This window comes from Schizophyllum commune (assembly GCF_000143185.2).
Source record: "Schizophyllum commune H4-8 unplaced genomic scaffold SCHCOscaffold_1, whole genome shotgun sequence".
In the NCBI taxonomy this organism is placed as follows: Eukaryota; Fungi; Basidiomycota; class Agaricomycetes; order Agaricales; family Schizophyllaceae; genus Schizophyllum; species Schizophyllum commune.
The window spans coordinates 625,829-645,132 of record NW_026089538.1 but is presented as its reverse complement, the minus strand read 5'-3'; the positions used below and the strand labels follow the sequence as shown (position 1 = coordinate 645,132).

The following is a 19,304-nucleotide window of genomic DNA, read 5'->3' as shown; positions in this document are numbered from 1 at the left end:
ATTAGGTCTGGTCCGTGTTCTTGCCAGTGGGTATTGAGGTAATACAAGAGTACAAGGATACAAGAAATACAAGAGATGCAAAGTTTGAAAGCGACCTCTACTACAATGAGTGGCTTCAGCTTACGTCTTCCATGGGACTATCTACATCTTCTGTGCCGTCTGTGCCGCATGTTGCAGGACGTTTGTCGACGTCCATTCGCCTCGAGCAACAACAGACCTCTAAGAAGGATCTCGGCGATTGCGGGTCCCGAAGGTCAGCTAGAGCTCGCTCGCTCGCCAGCTTCCTCGATACAAGGTGATTCATGGTGGTAATCGGCCCTGCCAGCAGCGTCTGAGGGGCGTCAGCGACAGCAACAAAAAGCAATAAGCAGCTTGATAAAGATACTCACCCCGTGCAAGTAGATCGCGATGCCGTCCGGATATTGCTTCCTCTTTGGTGGTGTTCGTCTGACAGCTTTTTCAGTCTGACGACTAACAGGAATGTTACGCGTACGAACCTGAACTCGATTTGCTCTCGGCATGTTGATTTCGCGACCCAGATGATCAGCTCGCTGACCGGATCTCGCGGCATTGCAGGCGAGAGGTGCACCAGGAGTCCTTCCATCGCCTGCTCCACGACTGCCGCCGTTATCTCGTAGTCATATCCAGTATCGACGAACACGGCGCCGACAATGCTCTCAAAGATGTCGCTGAGGACCTTAGGAGGATCCAGTTTCCATCCTTTCACGAGGATTTCCGGGTAAGGCTTGTCTTCGAGGATGGGGGCGTGCTTGTTTATGGCTATACTGAGCTCGACATTGTTGACGAGGACGCTCTTGTGCAGCTGTAGGTGCTTGACCGAGAGCGCTGACAGAGCTTGATTGCAAACTGCACGAGCCCGCGGTAAGCTGAGTTGATCCGAGTTTGCGTCAGGGAATTTTCTGTAGAGGTAGTCGACGACGGCAAGATTGATGACGGCTGCAGATCGTATGAGTGTGCCTACGCAAGGACAACAATGCTACACTTACCATCTCCAAGAAACTCCAGCCGTTCGTACGAGCCATACGAATCCAATGACGCGAAGGACGAGTGCGTGAGCGCCTCGCAGAGCAAGCCGCCATCCCGAAAAGTGTAGCCCAGCTTCGCCTGCAACTCCGAGAACAAATCTGGTGTCGGCACCCTTCGCCGTCTTGGATACCTGCGCGGCCAAGGGACGCTCCCACCGAATGCGAGTCCCAACGCTGTCCCTGCATGCAACGCCGTATCGATCCCACCTGTGAGGTAGCTCGCGCCCAGGATCGCCTCCATGCAGTCTTGTAAGCTCCTGCGCGGGAAGAGCCTCCTCGCACACCTGGCAGGTACCTCAGAATCCTCGACATAGTCCCATATCGACAAGCTGTGCGTCTCCGATGTGAGGAACCGCTCCAGCTGCACCTCCCTCGCGCGCGTCAACAGGCACTTGTTGGAAATGCAGATCTGGCGTAGCGGTGTAAGCTGCCCTTCGTGACGGTGTGGGTACTTGTTGAAGAGGTGGACGGTCGTAGAGAGCTCGAGCACGGCGTCACCGAGGGTCTCGAGTCTTTGGTTATTGAAGGGCATACCAGCGCAGGGAAGGGTGAGAGCCTGTATGAGTAGGTCGCGCTCGATGTAGGGGAGGCCAAGCGCTAGTCTTGCCCTGTCTGCCCGATAGACGTCGGTAGCACGGCGAAGTAGCGATGGGAGAATATGTAGCGCACTGAGAATGTCTTCGGATAGGTCGATCCACTTCGTTCGTCCTTGCGGTATCAGGGCGCCGTCGGGGACATCCATTGGTCGCATCGAGTCCACATCGCCTATACAATAGAGTCTGCTGGAAGAGCGTGGCATCAGAGTAGTCTGGATAAGGGGGCCGTCGCAGGGTACTCGTGCCTCCCAGTTCTTCCTCGTCCATCTGTCAACGAAGTAGTCATGGTATGTCGCCTTCATGCCTTCCGTCTTCGATCGTAGCTTCGCCTCTTCTCGCGAGCCTGGTGGCAGCGAAGAGAGCACGGACAAATCTTCGCGCACAGCACATAGTCGTCGCAGCCTGGCGTGCTCGTTCTCGTTCATAACCGCCACAACTTTGTCAGGGTCGACGATCGACCAGTCCGAGCAGCCGTATGGTTGTCGCAGCAGGCGTTTAACTGCAGCGAAGTCCGGACGCATCTCAGGCGTCAAAGGCAAGACGAAAAGCGACATATGCTGGCCTGGAAGCGGTCGTGCTGTGATGCGATACCAGATGCAGAGTCTGGTGTATTCGCCCAGCAAGTCGCGTTCGTCCTCGTCGAAGCACGTCTCGCGCGGCTCGCTCAGCTTGATGTCGTACCCCTTCCAGCTCAGCTCCGCGTCCAGGATTGCCGACCCTGTGACAAGACCAGCGACGCAGCGACCGTCTACGAAGATGGGGTGCAGCCAAAGCCTCCTTCCAATCGTCCACGGGTCGACGACGAGCACGTCAAGCATGGCGGGAATCCCGCTGATGTCGATAACGCGCCCATCCGCATCGACGCGCGCCTTCTTCCGCGACCCCATCGGGAGCAGGTAGGCGTCGAACACGTCCTTCGCGTGCAAGTATCGCACTGTGCGGAAAGCGGCTGAGCGCTTGGCTTCCTTCTTCGTCGCCTTCGTCGCACCTTGGAAGACGAGCTCGGCGGGTGGAAGCGGGATGCTGCGCGGGAGTTGGACCGTCGAGATGAAGTCGCCTGTATACACTGGTGCGGGAGGCGGCGAGAAGGGGTCGCGAGGTATGAGACTGCATAGATGGCCTAGGAGGCCTATGGCGTTGTCGTAGGTCAAAATAGCGCCGGTTGAGGGGACAACGAAGCGTTCGCGCTCGGCCAGCATCTCAGGGCTGAGCTCCTCTGCATCGTCATCCACGTTAACGCTCGTGGCATCCTCAGCGCTCCGCGTATTGTACACCTCTCGCAGCTGTGGCTCGCACTTTCGAAAGAAGTCATACTTTGCTCTCGATGGTTCGTCGCCCTCAGGAAGCATAACAACGAACATGGAAGATTTATTTCTTGCTCTTCCTCGAGATTGTAGATAGCCTACGAGGTGTTGGAGGGGGTCGAACCGGACAACGAGGTCGCAGGCCTATCGTGCAAGATTAGCAGGCTGAGGTCTGCCTTCGTGCAGAGACCTACCTGGAAGTCATGCCCTTCCTCAGCGACAGACGTTGCTATCACTACGTATACATTAGGATTACGACTAGATGGGTATTTTAGAAACATACAGAGGTTGACTTCTCCAGAGCGAAACTGGCTGGCTACATCACGCTGCGACCCGATGGCCTTCGGGCCATCAATCCCTGGATTCTGTCCTATGAAAGAGGCACAGCGGACGAGGCCTTGAAGACGCGAGAGGCGAGGCAGGATGAGAGCTAGACAGAGTGCAACCTGGCGTTGGTCCACGAAGACGATGCCGCGAGACGTAGCAAGGTCTTGCGCAAGAAGTACGTCTACCAGCGCGTGCACTTTGGGAGAGAACCAGTCGTCAAGAAGAGCGTCGCTTGCGGCCAGATCGGAGAAGTATGGCTCGTAGTCAGTGAGGATGTCCTCGATTGCGAGCAGGCAGCGAGCATGTGCAAGCGACATCTTTCCTGTTGTGGAAGAACCTGCTGGGTCGTCGGCCGCGCGTTCGAAAGCCGTTTCCGCCTGAGGTCGTAACCGCGCGACAATATCGCTGAGCTCTTGATAGAGGTACAGCGACGCGCAATACGGCCCCAGGCTGGCCAGCGTCACGTCGTACCTGCCCATAATCTTCCTCCACATTACGTCCGCTCCCTCCCAGTCCAGCGTCCCAAACACCTCCACAGATCTCCCCATCCCCGGAAAGCTCCCCCGCCCCACCTCCTCGGGATCCAACGCGCGATACGTCTTGATGACCTGCAAAAGACCACGTCGGTCGGCATCCATCCTGCACTCAGCCTCTGACGCGGATGCTCACTTCGCGCGGCCGCGCCGTGTGCGCGTCCAACTCGCCCGCATGCAGACGCACGCCCACCACCTGCGCGTCGAGCTTCGTCTCCAGCGCCGCGAGCGCCTTGCCCGGGTTGCGCGCGTCCCAGATCGGCGACGCGGTGAGCCCGAAGACGCGCGGGCGCTGGCCGGGCGCGCAGTGCCGGTACTCATCCATGATCTGTCGGTAGGGATCGTTCTTCTGCGCGTGGTGGCACTCGTCGAAGATGATGAGCGACGTGTGCGCGATGCTCCAGTGCGAGTGGGTGAGGAGGTCGAGGTAGATCTGGGCTGTATACCCAGGTATCAGCTCCGCGCTAACCCATCGCAAGTCCACAGACGCACCTGTCATCACCAGCACATCGCTCGTCGCAAACACCGCCGCCCACCCTTCCCGGTCGGCCATATCCAGCGCGTTCTGCCCGTGCTTCTGCGTCACGCGCAACGTCGAGTTCGCCGCGATGAAGTTCCCCTGCTGCTCGACCAGCGCGACGCGGGGGACCAGGAACACGATCAGCTTGTCCTTGTTCTGTGGTTGGCTAGCGATCCATTTGATGAGCATGAGCCCGATATACGTCTTCCCAGAGCCTGTGTCGAGGGCAGCGATCCTGTTCCCCGCTTGCGCCTGGCGGAAGATCTCTTCTTGGTATTGGCGGGGACGAAGGTCACCCGGATTCATGAGTTTGGGCTCGCCAAGGTCTTGCGGGGCGACCGCCATGGCTGTCGAGAACGAGACGCGTGAGAAGCCGGGCGCCTAACATCGATGTCCGTGAGCAATGTTGGGAAAGCGAACCGTCACGCCGTTACGCGCGGTGCGCCCTGGACCCACAGCTCGCCCTCGTCGAAAGCGTCAAGCAGTGTAAAGAGCTCGGAGGGCATGCGTGTTACAACATAAGTACAATAAGTGAGCTACTATGTAATACATAGAATACACGTGTATCATTTTCTCTCGACGAAGGTCATAACCTCCTCAGAACGCGACCTTGCTCGCCAGCCCATCCAACTCGCGCTTCCAATTCCTGTGCTGGCTAACCTCATACGCGAAGTTCGCCACGATGCCCTTCTCGCTCGGGCCGATCTTCAAGGCGTCCGAGATGAGCGACGACGCGGTGTACTTGCCCGTCGTCACCACGCCGTACGAGTTGGTGACATCCGTGCTATCGCCGGAAGAGAACTGGAGTTCCTTGAGCTCGAGCGCGCGCTGGAGGACGGCGACACCTAATAGATATGTCAGATGATGGTGGAAGGAAAGACGAACAAAGACACTCACCCTCGCCGATCGCGCCAATAGCCTTCAGGTGACCGAACGCCTCGCGCACCCAGTGAATGCAGCGACCGTTCGACACCAGCGCGTCCGCCGCCTCGCGTCCCGACGGGATGAACAGCGCATCGAACAAAGTCGAGCGCTGGCCCTCGAAATGGTGGTCCGCCATGATCCCACCCTCCGCACCGACTGTCGTCCCCGCCGGATAGATCTTCCCCCTCCGCGGGCCAATGAGGAACGGCAGCGCACCCGCGCTCTTCAGCGCCGCCTTCACCGCCTGCACCTCGTTCCCACTGAACCCATCCGCAATCAAGATCGCGATCCGACGCGACTTAATCGTCGGCTCCTTCGGAAGGTAGTACGTTTGCGACAGCGTATCGCTCTTCTGGCCCTTGTTCGGCTTCCCAGGCTTGTCGGGCACCTCGCCTCCAACGTTCAGCGCGACGTTCTTCGCGAGGTCGAGGTCGATGTTGCTCAGTACGCGCGAGTACGACTCGTACACGAGCGGGTCGTCGCAGTGGCTGAGCTCGAAGGAGAGCGCGGAGAGGACGTGCGCCTTCTCGAAGTCGGTGAGCGAGTTGTAGAAAAGCTGCGCCTGGTTGTAGTGCTCCTGGAACTTCGCGCCGCGCGCGCGCTGCTTGATGCCGCTGATGCGCTGCGCGAACTCTGCGTAGCCACCCTCCTCCTTGGGAACCGGCGGACCGGCCTGGAAGCGGTTTGGCCAGTAGTTGACCTGCCCCTTCGTGATGCGCGTCTGGTGCTGACCGTCACGGCTGTGACTCATGACGGGGCAGACAGGGCGGTTGATGGGGAGCTGCTCCCAGTTGATGCCGAGGCGGGTGATCTGCGTATCGAAGTACGAGAAGTTGCGGCCCTGAAGCAGAGGGTCGTCGCTGAAGCCGATGCCGGGTACGACATGGCTGGTGCAGAACGCAACTTGCTCCGTCTCCGGGAAGTACTCGTCGACGGTCCGGTTGAGAACCATCTCACCGATCGGCTCAAGAGGGACGAGCTCCTCGGGCCAGATCTTGGTCGCATCGAGAATGTCAAACTCGAAGTTGTGCTCGTCCTTCTCAGCAATGGTCTGGATGGCGAACGTCCACTTCGCTGGAGCGCCGTTGTTGATGGCTTCCTCGAGGTCCTTGCGGTGAAAGTCTGACGACTCATTAGCGCGTATTCTAATCGCGAGAGAGAAGAATGTACCTGGATCCTGACCCGCAATCTTCAGGGCCTCGTCCCAGACGAACGAATGCACACCGAGCTCGGGAATCCAGTGGAACTTGACGAAGTGACGCTCGCCGGCCGCGTTGAGCAAGGTGTAGGTGTTGACACCAAAGCCCTGCATCATGCGGTACGAGCGAGGGATGCCGCGGTCGCTCATAGCCCACATCACCATGTGCGACGCTACGCATACAGTCAGTCTTTTGAACAGCATATATGCGCCATTGACACGCACCCTCAGGCTGAAGACCGACAAAGTCCCAGAAGTTGTTGTGCGCGGACTGTCCCTGCGGAACCTCGTTATGAGGCTCCGGCTTGACAGCGTGCACGAAGTCGGGAAACTTGATCGCGTCCTGAATGAAGAAAACGGGAATGTTGTTGCCAACGATATCCCAGTTGCCCTCGTCGGTGTAGAACTTGGTAGCGAAGCCGCGCACGTCGCGTACGGTGTCAGCGCTTCCACGCGAGCCCTGCACGGTGCTGAAGCGCACGAAGACGGGGGTGGTGCGAGATGGATCGGTGAGGACGCCAGCGTATGTGTACTTCTTGGCGCGGTCGTCAAAGACCTTGAAGTAGCCGTGCGCGCCTGCGCCGCGTGCGTGGACCTAGTGATGTGTGAGATGAAGGAAGAGGTGCGAATAAGGAAGGTGCGTACGACGCGCTCGGGAATGCGCTCATGGTCAAAGCGATGGATCTTCTCGCGTGCGATCTGGTCTTCAAGGAGGGAAGGCCCTGCGTGGGTGCCGTCGGTGACCTTGAGCCTGCGTACAGTCAGCAAGCAGCAAAAGGTGTCAGATATGCGACGCACCAGTTATCCGTGTCGGAGACGGGAACACCGTGGTCGGTGGTGAGCTTCGTCGACTTGGACACCTCGACGGTGTTCTGCGCGAGATCAGACTGCTTCGCGTTCGCCGTCATGCTGGTAATTGCTTGCTTGATGGCAGACGACATTGGGAGGTAGAACGGCGGACGAGGTGGAACAGACTGGCTTATATACTCCAGGCCGTGGACAGCAGACGGACATGACGCGGAGGCGGATGGACGAATCAGAGGGCGCGCGTTGAAGGCGAGCGACGTCAGATGACGCTCATTATAGACAGCCGCGCACGGGGGCGACAGTAATGCGCTCCCGTGCGCGATGGACCGCGGTTCGGGTATGTTCTCTGCGCGCAGACGACCTCCCCTGCCTACGCCAGTCCTGACGTCACGCCAATCCTCAGCGCGTCAGGTGCCGCCTTAGTGAGAAGCTGCGCGACCGTACACTGAATAATCGGCCGTCCTCTGGGCATCCCGAAGGTGCTGGGGATTAGCATTTAGGCGACCAATGCACAAAAGATGGTGTCAGGACGAGCGGAAGACGATGATCGGCGCTTGGCGCCCGCGGAGATCGAAGTTCATTTACACGTGACCGTGACTCCCACGGTTGAACTTTGCTCGACAGCGAGTTGGAGGTATAGAGCCTATCGCTGAGCCTTCCGTGGTAGCTCTGCAAATTTTTGCAGAGTATAGTAGCCAAGAGTGGCCTCTGAGGAATTCTCTCGAAGGTAGAGCACCGTTCAATAGGGCGAGGCATTTTGGGGATGGCTCCCACCAATGTAAAGCGCTGCGTCTGGTGTTCACTGCAGCTGACACTGGGCCCTGCAAGCTTCGCACTACCTTTCTCGTCACCTGGATTGCCTCTCAAGAAATACCGCATCGTTGTATTGTGCACAAGACTACACAACCGCCGCAGGCAAACGCTGCATACACTACTCCTCCCCGACCTCCCATTGTACTTCGTCCCCACCCTCGTCCCCTTCTAGGGTTAGGGTCAGCCCCGCCTCCCTAACGCAAAAGAGCCCGCCCAGCTAGAGTGGCCGGAGCGGGACGGGAAAATATTGGGACGGTGCATGAGCCGAAGCCCATACAATGCGCAGGTTCTCCCTGAGGACAGGGTCGCCGTGCTATGGAGAGCCCCCACGCACCACCTGCCCAGATACATGAAGGGGCAGATGCCATCAAGGTAAGTATGAGTTGCCCAGGTGCGAAGAGATGGGTTTTGTAGCGAGCGGAGGACGCACGGACCAGGAGGGGAAGGAAGGACGCATGGATGAGGCGAGGCGGCGGCCGGAGTGGAGAGGGAGGTTGGAGTTCGAATTCGGGGAGGGTGCTCAAAGAAGGTCGGATAGGAAGCCATATATACTCAGATTTACTTCCTATAAACCCAAATTCTCTACTAGCGTACACAATAGCGACTCTATACATACCCACCTGAACTCGTCTACGGCCATTCCATATCACCCAGCGACATACACTTGGGCCGAAGCTGCTCGCGCAACTTCGCCTCGTCCTGTTGCCCTCGTCCCCAGCCCACCCACGCGATAGGCCAAACAGGCACAGTGCAGACGCTCTGCAGAAGCTTCAGCAAAGTACAGCAATGGTCTGCAAAGTTACTCACCTCCCTCCCGCAAACCTCCTTACACTGCATCCAAGCCGGCCAATCCAGCCAGGCAACCAAATCTCGTACGCGAGCTTGCCAAGCTTGGACATCACTCCCCGCAGTCCCCTTCCGATCATGCAAACCACTCCGCGCCGTTGCGACAACATCCCAGCTCTCCGCAAAAAGCGCGCCAAAGTCATCGCAAAGGCGACGCACGACGACATCGATACTCTCGCGCAAAAGCTGCTCCTGCGCCGTCAGCAGCATGCCACCCTTCGCGAAACCCGTTGCCAAGCTCTCGCAACGCGCGCGCGCCGCCTCGTCGAAGAGCTCCCGCCCCGACGCACCCGGCTGCGTCCCCGGCGCCATATACGGACTGAGCGGCGTGTACGCGAGTGCGCGGACCCGGAGAGCGGTCTCCGTTGCATTCTCCGCCTGCCCACTCAGTACCGCATCCATCTCGGCAATCCTATCCGCCCACCCCCACACCACGTCCCGCGCAAGGCCTTGCCAATCTACCCCACTGCCCCGCATCTCTGCCTCACTCCTCGACAGGACTTCGTCCAGCTCGTCCAGCACGCTCTGCACGTCCGCATCAGAGGCCTCCGCCCACGCGCGGTGCACCGTCATGGTGTGATTGACGCGGGAGGGAGCTAGGCTCGTGAGGCGCGGGTGGTAGAAGGTGACGAGGGAGGCGGGGAAGAGGGTGATGTGTGGCTGAGGGATGAAGGGGCGTCGGGAGGCGGCGCGAAGCCATTCATAGTTTCCGGAACGAGCGAGGGGAGCGGGTTGCCACCAGCGGCGAGGCGGACCACGGTGGGGTGGGCCGCGGTGTGGGGGTCGATCTTCCGGGGGATCCGGCACGGGGCGCAAGCTTTCTTGATCCAGGAGGTCCTGTAGTACGACCTCTCTACCGGGTGGTGGTGGGAAGGGGAAATCGGGGAGGGTACCCGGTTGCGTGTCGGGGGGCGTTATGTTGAGGTTGCTGACAAGCTCAAGCGCTGGCGAAGAAAAATTACACCAAATCACTTCGCTACAAACCCCGTTAGCCCACGCCCTTCACCCTAACCAAACAGCCTCACTCACAATCCCCCATTCATCCTCACGATCCCCTCCACCCCTCTTGACGCGCCCCATTCGCACAGCCCCTGCGCGCGCCCATAATCATCCCACCACGCCGGCTGCGTCGCGTTCGCCAGCCCCTTCCCCGCCATGACCGCGTGCTGCGTGTCCAACCATCCCGGGCCCCACGCCGCGGACATGCCGTTGAAGTACAGAATCCTAGCTAGCCTGGTCGTGCGGTAGGTGCGCAGGTACGTGGGCCCAGGAATCTTGCTCGCCATGACCGCGTAGCTCATCTCGGGGTCGAAGGCGAGCCATTCGGGGGAGGGGGTGGGCAGAATGTCGTCTTTGCGGGCGTGGTAGAGAGTAGTGTAAGGGGACAGGGTGCCTGGTATGATAGAGTGGCCGTTAGGGTGCCAGGTGTTGGGCCATTGGGCGAGGAGGGAGGAGAGCTCGTTGAAGATGAAGGGCGCGACGGTAGAGAGGTCGCTATCCTCCGTTCGCGTGGCCGAGATCAACGGAAGAGCCAGCAGCAAAGCAAGTATCCTCATCAGTACCGTCGCAACATGAACGATGAGCGCAAGCAAGACGCAGACGTCGGCGACACTGCATGATAGCGGGAGGAGCGCAGCAGCCGATCGTGCGGACCTAACCCGGGCCGAACTTTGAATACTTCCGCGGCAAATGCCGAAAAAGGCATTTTATGGCCACTTGCCGTGTGGCGCTGTGCGCTTCGAGGGATCACGAAGGACGATTGGCGCGTTTATACAGCATTATCGATACAACATGAGAACAAGCATTGACCACTAGTCTAGGACTTTGCCTTCTGCTTCTCCTCCTCGCTCGGGAACTTTGCGAACATATCCATCACCTTGTCGATGGGTGCGCTCATCAAGCCCACAATGGTCTCGAAAGGCGGCTTATCCGGCGCAGAGGGGTGGGGGCTATCAGTGGCATGAGTATGTTTTTTTGCTGCATAGGAAATATCTGCTGCATGAGAAAAAAAACGCACCGCGTCGGCGCAATCATCTTTGTCCGCGCAAATGAGCCCGCAGCGCTTTTGCTATCCTCATCCATCAGCAGCGCCTCGAGCTTCGGCATCTCGTCCCGCTCCTCGGTGTCGATGTGCTTGTGCAGCGCGCTCATGGTGGACTCAAGGAGCGTGTCGAACTCGGTGGAGCCGGGGTCGAGCTTCTCGAGCTCGTAGAGCTTTTCTTTGACTTCCTGGGAGGGGGGAGGGGAGGGTCAGATGGGGTACGGGCGAGGGGGAGGGAAAAAGAGGAAGGGAAGAGAGGGGAGGAAAGAATGGGGCAAAGAACGCACATTGTGCTCCTTGCGATTCTCATCAGCGAGCTGGGTACCGCGCGTGCCCATGTACTTCTCGAAGAGGGGGTAGACGACGAGTTCCTGCGGAGGGTCCTAGAGTTACTCGCTGAAAGCAGACAGCACGCAAAAAGCGCACCTCGCCGATAGAGTGCCGCGCCACCTCCCAGATCAACTGGCGCGACCAGCGCTGCTGAGCGTCGAAGTCGCCCACAGACTTCTTGTACGCCTCATGGTAGGCGAAGATCTGCATGGAAGAATGACTCGAGTGAGTAGGAGCCCGCCATTCGAGGGATGAGAGAGCATAACATACATCCCGATGGTCCTCCTTGATTGCGTCGCTAATCTTCTGGTTGCTGGTCATCGTGCTAGTAGTCGACGCGAGGCGAAGAAAGGTGCTCGATTGCTGGGTAAGGCGACGAGAGAGGAATGAAGGCGCTCTGCAGAGTATGCGAGTCGAGAGCATACTACTCTGCCTCTTCCCGCGCAGCTGTCTTCATATACATGGGCCCTGCCGCCCTATGGCCGCAATGTCGGTGACCTGCTGGTGACGACTACATGCGAATCATAGCGTCTAGTGGGCGATGAGCAGCACTGTGAGCCTTTCATGACGCGATGACGATGAAGTAGCATGCGGTTGGCCGAAAAGACATGGTGCCGAATGCATTGCGCTCAATTGGCTTGCAATCGAGCGGATCGACGAGCTAACGAGTCGCTCTTGCGTGTACGGGACTGGTCATCCTGAGTGACGGAAAGTTCAGCAGTACACGGCCAGACGCTAGTAGCGAAAGATTGAAGAAATGCGAAAATCAAATTGTCCCCTCGTAGAGATTCTTGAGAGCGCGTGAGATGCAGTCTGACGCAGCGCGCAGATGTTCGTTTTCTGGTGGCCGCTCGACTCCCAGCGCCACCGTGGGACTTTGCCTGAGCTTCGGCTCGGTCCGCCCTGCTTCCAAGACGATGCCGAACGTCGGCGCGCCTGGTGCCACGCGCAGGGAAGACGAGCGCTGGTGCGAAATTCGAACTTGTGTTTTTCTGCTCTTGACCACCATCCTCTGTGCGAGGAGGCGAGCTCGATGTCATGTCAGCGCGCACAGCTGTGGGCAGCGCAGGTAGCGTGTCTTCTGCTCTCATGATCTTGCTGCCTCCTGACGCTATTAGTGTCGCAGACATGCCCGCAAGCGGGCGGGTGAGTACTTTCGAGGTGAGCAGGTCGCCCTCTTGACTTCGTCCTTCTCACTCGCCCGACCTGCAGACGGGTCGATCTCCCCCCAGGGTGATTGCGTCCAGAGCGCTCACGGCGAAGGCCACTTGTTGGCGGCGCAGGCGATGGCGTGGCGCGCGAAGTGTGCAGTGGGGTGAGGACCCTGGGCCGGAGACGAGTGGGCATCCCGAGCACTTGTAAGCACAGTATGCATAGCCTGTATGTTGTGTATGTAGCTGTAGTCGATGGCAATACAGTCTGTTTCTCTATCTACTTTGCGAGCCCAAGGCCAGTGAGCAAGGCGAGGAAAGGGACCCCAGCGCGCTGGCGAGAGCACCGAGGTGACGTCACTTGCGAATGTTTTGCAAGCGCCGGCGCTTGCAAAAATTTCTTATAGAGACAATTTTGAATCCACCTCAAACGATTCCAACATTCTTTGATACCGGCGGTTGCATGAAAACTTCGCTCCCACCGTCCGGCCGTGTACACCTCCTCGTAACTATAGGCGTTGATGCCCGGCTGCAGCCCTGCATACCATCGCTCCATGCGGGGCAGGACCAAGTCAAGGAAGTTTTCATTGTTCCCAAATAGGTAATCTTGTGCAATCACATGACAAGTTCGACTACTCGGAGGCAATTCCGGAGTCTGCGATGCTCGACAATGCTGCGTGTATGAATTTGAATTGAAAGATGGTGATACACTGCGGATATGGTACAAATGATAGCTATAGTACAGGTACATTCTAAGCAACTTACTCGGACTTCATCTCGTCGGTCGGGAACTTGGCGAACACATCCTTGATCTTGTCAATCGGCGCGGTCATGAGCCCCACGACGGTCTCGAATGGAGGCTTGTTGGGGGCGGATGGGTGTGCGCTGAGTAACGGTCAGAAAGCAGTTATTGTGCGACAAGAAACCGATACTCACCGTGTCGGGACGAACTTCTTCGTCCGGCTGAAGCTCTGCGCGGCCGTAGCGCTTCCGTCCGCACCGAGATGAGGCTCAAGCTCTGGGAGGTCCTTCTGCTCCTCCGAGTCGTTGTGCTCGTGAAGGTGCTTCATGACGGCGGCGAGGAGGGTGCTGTACTCCTCGCTTCCGGGCCTCATGGACTCGATCTGGTAAAGCTTCTCCTTGACGTACTGAAGTGGGCGTCACGTCGAGGGTGGAACGGAGGGGATAGGATCAACGAACCTGGTGGTCAGCACGATCCTGATCGGCCAGCTTTAAGCCCTTCTCTCCCATATGCTGCTCCATCAACGGGTAGACGACAAGTTCCTGCGAAGGGGTGAGTTCAAGAAGAATGAAGATGGGCAAGCAACGCACCTCCCCCACAGCATGGCGGGCTACCTCCCAGATGAGTTGGCGAGCCCAGCGCTCCTGCGCATCGACATCTCCCGAGGCCTGAGTGTACTTGTCGTAGTACTCGTACATCTGCGGGAAGCGTGTCAGCGCATATCTTCCACTCATGGTAGCTAATGGCACGCACCTCCTGGTGGTCCTCCTTGATCGCGTCGGTCAGGCTACGGCTCGACATGGCTCGGTATGCGACTAGACGTTGGATTCCGGTTGAAAAAGCTGGCAATTGCGTGGGCAATCGACGCGCGGTGGAAGTCGCTCGGGTCAGGAGGGTTCGGGGGAGCATAGTGTGGAAGGGGAGGGGTTTTTATACCCGCCATTCATTGAGGATTTATAGCGAACCCGCATAGTCTGGCATGACGCAGCTGACGAAATGGCCATCGGCGATTGGCTGAGCGGAAAGTACGTGAGTGGCAGAGGAGACGGGCTTGAGACGGGGATGATGTCGAGGATGACGGAGGACATTGCTCTATCATCACACTCGCGTGCCGCTCGATCACATCTGGACCAACAACACTCCTTGTCCGAAACTATACCGGACTTTATGAACCGTCGCTGGAAAAGCTGCTATGTCTTGTTGACCAGGTATGTTAGGTAGCTGCCATACAACAGCCTGAAGATGCCTGACGCGCTGACTCGCATGGTAGGCGCAGTTTCAGCAAGACAGAGCTCACTCTGCCAACTGAGGTGGTCGGAACAAGAGCGGGTCGTCGCCATCGCCGCCGAGCAGAAAGAGAGCACCGAGTGCGAATGCTGAAGAGGAGCACAGAAAGCCCAGAAGGTCTGCTCAGCATGGAGGAGTTTGACGAGGACCTCACCCTCCCTATGTGAGACCACTCCCATGGCATCCCCGGATCAACTTACGGCGCGTCCTACGCGTACGGCTCAACGACGACTGCTTCTTTCTCACCCTCGGCCTCACTCTATCTGTTGGCGGTCAGTGTTTCTCACTGACGCGTCGCTTCGCGGCCTTACAGTTATGTTCAAGCTCACACGTTGATCACACATCTCTAGAGCCTATCGCCCCTTCTCTTGATTCTGCCAGCTGAGCGTTGTCGATCCTCGTCCATAGCCTGATTAAACGAGAGCGAAGGGATCTATCGACGACCCCCGCTGCCTGCAGAGCGCCCACGAGGCCGTGACGCTGCACGAGACCTCATGAATGTAACTCGACGCGACGCGTCGTGTCGCAAATCGATTAGGCGCTTCACCACTTTCACCACCACCATCACTGTACACTACCTTCTCTTACTCGCGACACGACCCAGACGCCCAAGTCGCCTACATCACGTCTGTACACCTTCACGACACCCTTCTCACGTCCTTCTCTCCCCGCGACCGTCGAGATCCTAGCTGGTGCTAGAGACGCTACGGACAGGCTCCACGCGCTGCAACGACCCGCCAAGATCTCCCGAGCCATCCGTACCCCTACCACACACTACCCGACTTCCCTCAGCGCGATGGACGCGATCGCCTTCCCGTCTGCAGCGCAGACCTTCGTGATCGAGCTCCTCGACATGATCATGCTCACGTACCGGGACGACGGAGACGTAGCCCCCTCGCCCTCGGAGATCCTCAAGCTTGCTCACGTCTGCCGTCACTGGCGCGACGTCGCGCTTGGTCAACCACGCCTCTGGACCCAGCTCGTCGTCGCTCTCCGCCAGCTGGCGACGCCGCGCAACGCACAGCAAGTGATGCGCTGGTTCGGCCGCGCGTCCCCACACCAGGTCGATCTTCAGATCGGGGACCCGTGGAATTCGTCCAACCTTGCTGTGGGCACCGTCATCCCGCTCGTGCTGCTCCGGGTCACCTCCCAGCTGCGCGGCCTACGCATCTACTGCGATCGGGACTGGTACCAGCTGCTGGCGGGCCTTCCCAGCGACGCCTTCCCTGCCTTGCAGCGTCTCCACATTGAGGCCTCCAACCAGACGCAGAACACGGCGCAGACGATCACCTGGACGTGCCCGCGGCTCGAGCAGCTCTTCCTCTACAACATCACGCGCATCACTGCATGCGACAGCCTCGCGGCCATCATGCATGCTCCGTGGGCGCAGATGCAAGAACTGGCCCTCACGGGCATCGATGCCGAGTACGACGTTGGGCCTGTCTTCTTCCAATGCGTGCGCCTCCGCCGCGCCGAGCTCGTCCTCCACGGCGCGTTCTTCGACGATCCGGCGCACAGGCCCGCTAAGATCGTGACGTTCCCCTTCCTGACCGCGCTGAGTGTCACCTTCGAGGTGTTCCCGGAAGAACTGGGCACCTGCGCGCACTTCCCCGCCCTCGATGCGCTCCATCTGTACGACGAGCGCAACTGGAGTGCGTTCGGGCAGCCTTGGGCCCCTCTCTACCTCTTGGCGGAGCGGTCAGCGCAAGTGACGGACCTCACGCTCACGCTCTTCGATCTAACGGGAGAGGGGGATCGGGATGCCTGGCTGCTCTTCGAGCGCTTCTCGAACTTGACGCGCCTGGTCTTGAGATCGGTCTGCGTCTACCCTCAAGAGGTCGGGTACATCGGGGTCACCGCGACGGACGGTGGCGTCCTTCTTCCAAATCTCGAGGTCTTGCGTTACGAGGGCGCATCTCTGGCCTGGGTCGGTGTCCTCCAAGACAATGTCGGCGTCCTAAAGCTAGCGTATCGCAATATTCACTCCTTCCTTGAGGAATATGTTGTTCCTGGACATATCCCGCTGAAGGAGTTTCATGGCAGCTGGACCGACGAGTTTTACGATAACCTTGCCGAGGATGACGACGCAGCTAAGGACGACGACGCATGCCAGGACCAGGCTCAGGAGGTTCCCGAGAAGGAAAGCTCGGCCTACCCAGTGGAGACGATCGACGAGGGCATCCTACGTTCTCTTAGGGAGCTACGAGACAAGCTTGCACCGACTGTAGATATCAGCTTGCAAGGCTTGTAAGGGCGATACCAGGACTAGCGACTCATACCACTAGTGAGCTTGAGCTACACGGAAATTCCGTTTTGCTCATCGCTCCTGGGAAGCCCACGCTTGGTCCACCGTCCTGAGAGATGACCTTCAAGTGTAGCCCCGCGCGTGTAGTCTCTGCGTATGCAGTAGCTATATTGAAGGAGCTGAAGGGGCAGGCGCCATTGACGGATTTTCTATACGGAAGTTGTGTAGCTCAAGCTCCCTACTGCTACACTTCCACACTTTCTCTTTTACGCACTCCAACGGAACGCTAACGGCCTTCCACGACAAGCTAGATGACATGTACGACATACTTGTACACTACCCGCGTCATACTGTACTACACATCCACATCTTACACACCACTTCCACTTCCACTTCCACCGCCCACGGCACACTAGACACCACTGAAGACCTACCATAGACACTACTTACTGGCACGCTAATGTACGCTACATAATCGCATGAATTCCTTGGTTTGAAGCTTTCCGTAGTCCGCTGAAGTGTGCCCGACTGTTTGAGGAGAGCTGTGTGCGAACAACGTTGGGTTGCCTTCTACCACCATCATGGTCTAAGCGTTCGACATGGTCGAAGACCGTCGGATGGGAAATAGACACTGCAAAACCGCACAGTAACGGTGTTCAAAGCACTGGATGCGTGAGCAGTTACCCATGAATGTGATCGGCAACTACACACGCTCATCGGCGGCGTCCTCGCACTCGGGGAGGGGCTTCGATCAGGGGCCGATCTGCCCCAACGTCCGGCCTACGCCGCTGCAGCAACATTGCTCGCATTCCCACCCACTCGATGGTACCCTCAGTGGGCCCCGATGGATGCTTTCCACTGAAGGACGTCCTGTACGCCTGCGAGTGCATCGGTGCCACCCCGCCCCTATAACTTAAGGGGCAGCACTGCGCAGTACTTTCCCCTGGCGCTCCGAATGTGCCGTCGTGCCGCCAATCCCTCCCCCACTCTACATTGCTGCCCTCGACGAGCACGCTCAGAGTGTCATTCTCGATGCTCCTGGGGCCCGCATGAGCACGCGCAACCAGCATCTATACCGTCGGGCGTCCGCGGACACCGCGGATGCTCGCGACAACGGTGTTCGAGCATTGCGATGCGCAAGCGTTGCTCGCCGGAATCAATCACGCCCGATCCTCGGCGACGTCGAGCGTGGGGAGCTTCGATTGGGGATCGCGTCCGTGACGAGGAGAATGTGTGGTGAAGGTGCCCACAGCACGCCACCAGCATCCCCTCCCCCCGCCCCTATATCAGTATGTATGGCTGCCGGAGCCCTCTGGGTACGCACGGTCTCCGTCCCTTCACACAGGCTCGATCACGTACAGCCCAGCTGCCTGCGAAGAAACGTGCGAAGACACGTAGGGCTATCCAAAATTCATTGTGCATTATTCCATTCACCATCACTGGTATACCAACCCATCCGTCAACAACCCATCCTTGCCCATCAATTTTACAAGGACCTGCTGCAAGACAGCTCAGCGGACATCACCCCTCATGCCTCCCGCGATGCTGGTCGTTGGCGCTCAAGCGCGTCTGGATGGCGCCTGCGTGGCTTTTGCGGAGATGGCATCGAAGACGGCTGCAACTCCCGGGCTGACTTAATCGCCCTGTGTATGCGCTTCTGGGAAAATGTCGCCGACGTCGACCCCTCTATTTGCGGGTGCTCTCAGTATCCTGTGGCCTGGATTCACGCCCTCTGCGCGCACCCGACGGCATGCGATACACTGGGAAAGTTTAGATTCAACATCTTACAGCTATTCGGCAGGCATCACACAGTCTCGCTGCCCACATGCGCGTGGGTGCCGGCTTCAGATGGGAAAGGTAACCAGGATGGAGGATTGTGACTCACGGCTTGCGGGAGAGACCAGGAGGCGGCCGAACTCGGGTTGGGTTTGCTACAATGGTAATTCTGTGTGTCGTTCGGCTCCGTAGCGCGTACATCAGCACTGTATGTCGTAGTACGGGCACCCCGTATGTTCCTTAAGGGACCGCTCGGGTAATCCACTCCACTCCACTCCACTCGAGGGAAGATACGCGTGATCATCCGAGCAGCGTCCCAAGAGTGGTTCTCTTGAAGCTGAAAAGCTGAAGTCAGCACACCGCAGTTGAGAAGGTCACAGGCTTGAGTAGCGCTAACCCTGAGTTCTCGCTCGCTGGGTCAATGGAGGCGCAGTCAGACGAGTTCTGCGGTATTCAGATGAGGTTGGCTTGAAATGGAAATAATGCAGCAACACCGGATGCGCCTCGTTCGATTCTCGAGTGATGCCGAGGTTGCTCCTGATAGCGTGTGCCACGGTGTACAGACCCACTCGAGACAGCGCAGAAGTGCTTGAGCTTGACGTATAACAGACATACAACCAGAACGCAGGCTCAAACATTTGTTCAAAGGACCCGGATGCGCACGCCTGTTGCAGCCTCGAATTTGGCAAGTATTTGGGAAGCGGCATGACATTTTGACGAGTTCCGCGGCGTGAGGAATCGAGCCCGTCATGAGACGAGCTTCAAAAGCGCAAGGTTGAGCGCCTTGATGTCGGCAACTTAGGGCGATGGGTCAGATG

The 19,304-nt window shown here is 58.3% G+C and overlaps 8 protein-coding genes across 8 annotated transcripts; 2 read left to right on the top strand and 6 right to left on the bottom strand.

Moving 5' to 3' along the window:
• SCHCODRAFT_02007168 (uncharacterized protein) lies at positions 1–4,797 on the bottom strand. The gene is made up of 7 exons (XM_050341514.1): positions 4,299–4,797; positions 3,943–4,244; positions 3,141–3,881; positions 1,008–3,090; positions 498–957; positions 390–447; positions 1–331 (listed from the first exon to the last, which is right to left on the bottom strand). Exons 1-7 carry the CDS (start codon positions 4,669–4,671, stop codon positions 116–118), a joined length of 4,233 nt encoding a protein of 1,410 aa, XP_050202665.1. The 5' UTR covers positions 4,672–4,797; the 3' UTR covers positions 1–115.
• Positions 4,798–4,808: 11 nt separating this feature from the next.
• On the bottom strand, positions 4,809–7,406 carry SCHCODRAFT_02604628 (catalase-domain-containing protein). Its single transcript, XM_003036191.2, has 6 exons — positions 7,247–7,406; positions 7,094–7,199; positions 6,674–7,043; positions 6,421–6,621; positions 5,224–6,372; positions 4,809–5,171 (listed from the first exon to the last, which is right to left on the bottom strand). The coding sequence occupies exons 1-6, from the start codon at positions 7,387–7,389 to the stop codon at positions 4,924–4,926; spliced, it is 2,217 nt and encodes a 738-aa protein (XP_003036237.1). The 5' UTR covers positions 7,390–7,406; the 3' UTR covers positions 4,809–4,923.
• An 832-nt stretch (positions 7,407–8,238) lies between these two features.
• Positions 8,239–8,434, bottom strand: SCHCODRAFT_02604624 (uncharacterized protein). Its single transcript, XM_003036192.2, has one exon. The coding sequence runs from the start codon at positions 8,417–8,419 to the stop codon at positions 8,249–8,251; it is 171 nt and encodes a 56-aa protein (XP_003036238.2). The 5' UTR covers positions 8,420–8,434; the 3' UTR covers positions 8,239–8,248.
• Positions 8,435–8,639: 205 nt separating this feature from the next.
• Positions 8,640–10,546, bottom strand: SCHCODRAFT_02604621 (uncharacterized protein). The gene is made up of 3 exons (XM_050344117.1): positions 9,944–10,546; positions 8,876–9,890; positions 8,640–8,827 (listed from the first exon to the last, which is right to left on the bottom strand). The coding sequence occupies exons 1-3, from the start codon at positions 10,468–10,470 to the stop codon at positions 8,699–8,701; spliced, it is 1,671 nt and encodes a 556-aa protein (XP_050202664.1). The 5' UTR covers positions 10,471–10,546; the 3' UTR covers positions 8,640–8,698.
• A 118-nt stretch (positions 10,547–10,664) lies between these two features.
• On the bottom strand, positions 10,665–11,788 carry SCHCODRAFT_02604620 (uncharacterized protein). Its single transcript, XM_003036193.2, has 5 exons — positions 11,556–11,788; positions 11,382–11,489; positions 11,243–11,326; positions 10,932–11,143; positions 10,665–10,863 (listed from the first exon to the last, which is right to left on the bottom strand). The coding sequence occupies exons 1-5, from the start codon at positions 11,604–11,606 to the stop codon at positions 10,731–10,733; spliced, it is 588 nt and encodes a 195-aa protein (XP_003036239.2). The 5' UTR covers positions 11,607–11,788; the 3' UTR covers positions 10,665–10,730.
• Positions 11,789–12,996: 1,208 nt separating this feature from the next.
• On the bottom strand, positions 12,997–14,189 carry SCHCODRAFT_02604615 (uncharacterized protein). The gene is made up of 5 exons (XM_003036194.2): positions 13,932–14,189; positions 13,769–13,876; positions 13,637–13,720; positions 13,373–13,584; positions 12,997–13,321 (listed from the first exon to the last, which is right to left on the bottom strand). Exons 1-5 carry the CDS (start codon positions 14,085–14,087, stop codon positions 13,198–13,200), a joined length of 684 nt encoding a protein of 227 aa, XP_003036240.2. The 5' UTR covers positions 14,088–14,189; the 3' UTR covers positions 12,997–13,197.
• Positions 13,804–17,213, top strand: SCHCODRAFT_02742365 (uncharacterized protein). The gene is made up of 2 exons (XM_050347166.1): positions 13,804–14,207; positions 15,070–17,213. The coding sequence occupies exons 1-2, from the start codon at positions 14,175–14,177 to the stop codon at positions 16,714–16,716; spliced, it is 1,680 nt and encodes a 559-aa protein (XP_050202663.1). The 5' UTR covers positions 13,804–14,174; the 3' UTR covers positions 16,717–17,213.
• Positions 17,214–17,275: 62 nt separating this feature from the next.
• SCHCODRAFT_01147046 (uncharacterized protein) lies at positions 17,276–17,980 on the top strand. The gene has a single exon (XM_003035383.2). It carries the CDS (start codon positions 17,666–17,668, stop codon positions 17,948–17,950), a length of 285 nt encoding a protein of 94 aa, XP_003035429.1. The 5' UTR covers positions 17,276–17,665; the 3' UTR covers positions 17,951–17,980.
• The last annotated feature ends 1,324 nt before the right edge of the window (positions 17,981–19,304 follow it).

Bases quoted from the DNA above. Each gene is read 5' to 3' on its own strand.
- SCHCODRAFT_02007168 (XM_050341514.1), bottom strand. From the start codon at position 4,671: ATGGCGGTCGCCCCGCAAGACCTTGGCGAGCCCAAACTCATGAATCCG. The intron at 3,882-3,942 runs GTGAGCATCCGC...GGTCTTTTGCAG, and splicing joins ACACGGCGCGGCCGCGCGAA to GTCATCAAGACGTATCGCGC. The intron at 958-1,007 runs GTAAGTGTAGCA...TACGATCTGCAG, and splicing joins GCTGGAGTTTCTTGGAGATG to CCGTCATCAATCTTGCCGTC.
- SCHCODRAFT_02604628 (XM_003036191.2), bottom strand. From the start codon at position 7,389: ATGTCGTCTGCCATCAAGCAAGCAATTACCAGCATGACGGCGAACGCG. The intron at 7,200-7,246 runs GTGCGTCGCATA...GACTGTACGCAG, and splicing joins GTCTCCGACACGGATAACTG to GCTCAAGGTCACCGACGGCA. The intron at 7,044-7,093 runs GTACGCACCTTC...ACACATCACTAG, and splicing joins AGCGCATTCCCGAGCGCGTC to GTCCACGCACGCGGCGCAGG.
- SCHCODRAFT_02604624 (XM_003036192.2), bottom strand. From the start codon at position 8,419: ATGTATCTGGGCAGGTGGTGCGTGGGGGCTCTCCATAGCACGGCGACC.
- SCHCODRAFT_02604621 (XM_050344117.1), bottom strand. From the start codon at position 10,470: ATGAGGATACTTGCTTTGCTGCTGGCTCTTCCGTTGATCTCGGCCACG. The intron at 9,891-9,943 runs GTGAGTGAGGCT...CGGGGTTTGTAG, and splicing joins GTGAGGATGAATGGGGGATT to CGAAGTGATTTGGTGTAATT. The intron at 8,828-8,875 runs GTGAGTAACTTT...AAGCTTCTGCAG, and splicing joins AGGAGGTTTGCGGGAGGGAG to AGCGTCTGCACTGTGCCTGT.
- SCHCODRAFT_02604620 (XM_003036193.2), bottom strand. From the start codon at position 11,606: ATGACCAGCAACCAGAAGATTAGCGACGCAATCAAGGAGGACCATCGG. The intron at 11,490-11,555 runs GTATGTTATGCT...TCTTCCATGCAG, and splicing joins TCAAGGAGGACCATCGGGAT to ATCTTCGCCTACCATGAGGC. The intron at 11,327-11,381 runs GTGCGCTTTTTG...GACCCTCCGCAG, and splicing joins CGCGGCACTCTATCGGCGAG to GAACTCGTCGTCTACCCCCT.
- SCHCODRAFT_02604615 (XM_003036194.2), bottom strand. From the start codon at position 14,087: ATGCTCCCCCGAACCCTCCTGACCCGAGCGACTTCCACCGCGCGTCGA. The intron at 13,721-13,768 runs GTGCGTTGCTTG...ACCCCTTCGCAG, and splicing joins CCCGCCATGCTGTGGGGGAG to GAACTTGTCGTCTACCCGTT. The intron at 13,322-13,372 runs GTGAGTATCGGT...ACCGTTACTCAG, and splicing joins AAGAAGTTCGTCCCGACACG to CGCACACCCATCCGCCCCCA.
- SCHCODRAFT_02742365 (XM_050347166.1), top strand. From the start codon at position 14,175: ATGGCCATCGGCGATTGGCTGAGCGGAAAGTAC. The intron at 14,208-15,069 runs GTGAGTGGCAGA...GACACGACCCAG, and splicing joins ATTGGCTGAGCGGAAAGTAC to ACGCCCAAGTCGCCTACATC.
- SCHCODRAFT_01147046 (XM_003035383.2), top strand. From the start codon at position 17,666: ATGTGCCGTCGTGCCGCCAATCCCTCCCCCACTCTACATTGCTGCCCT.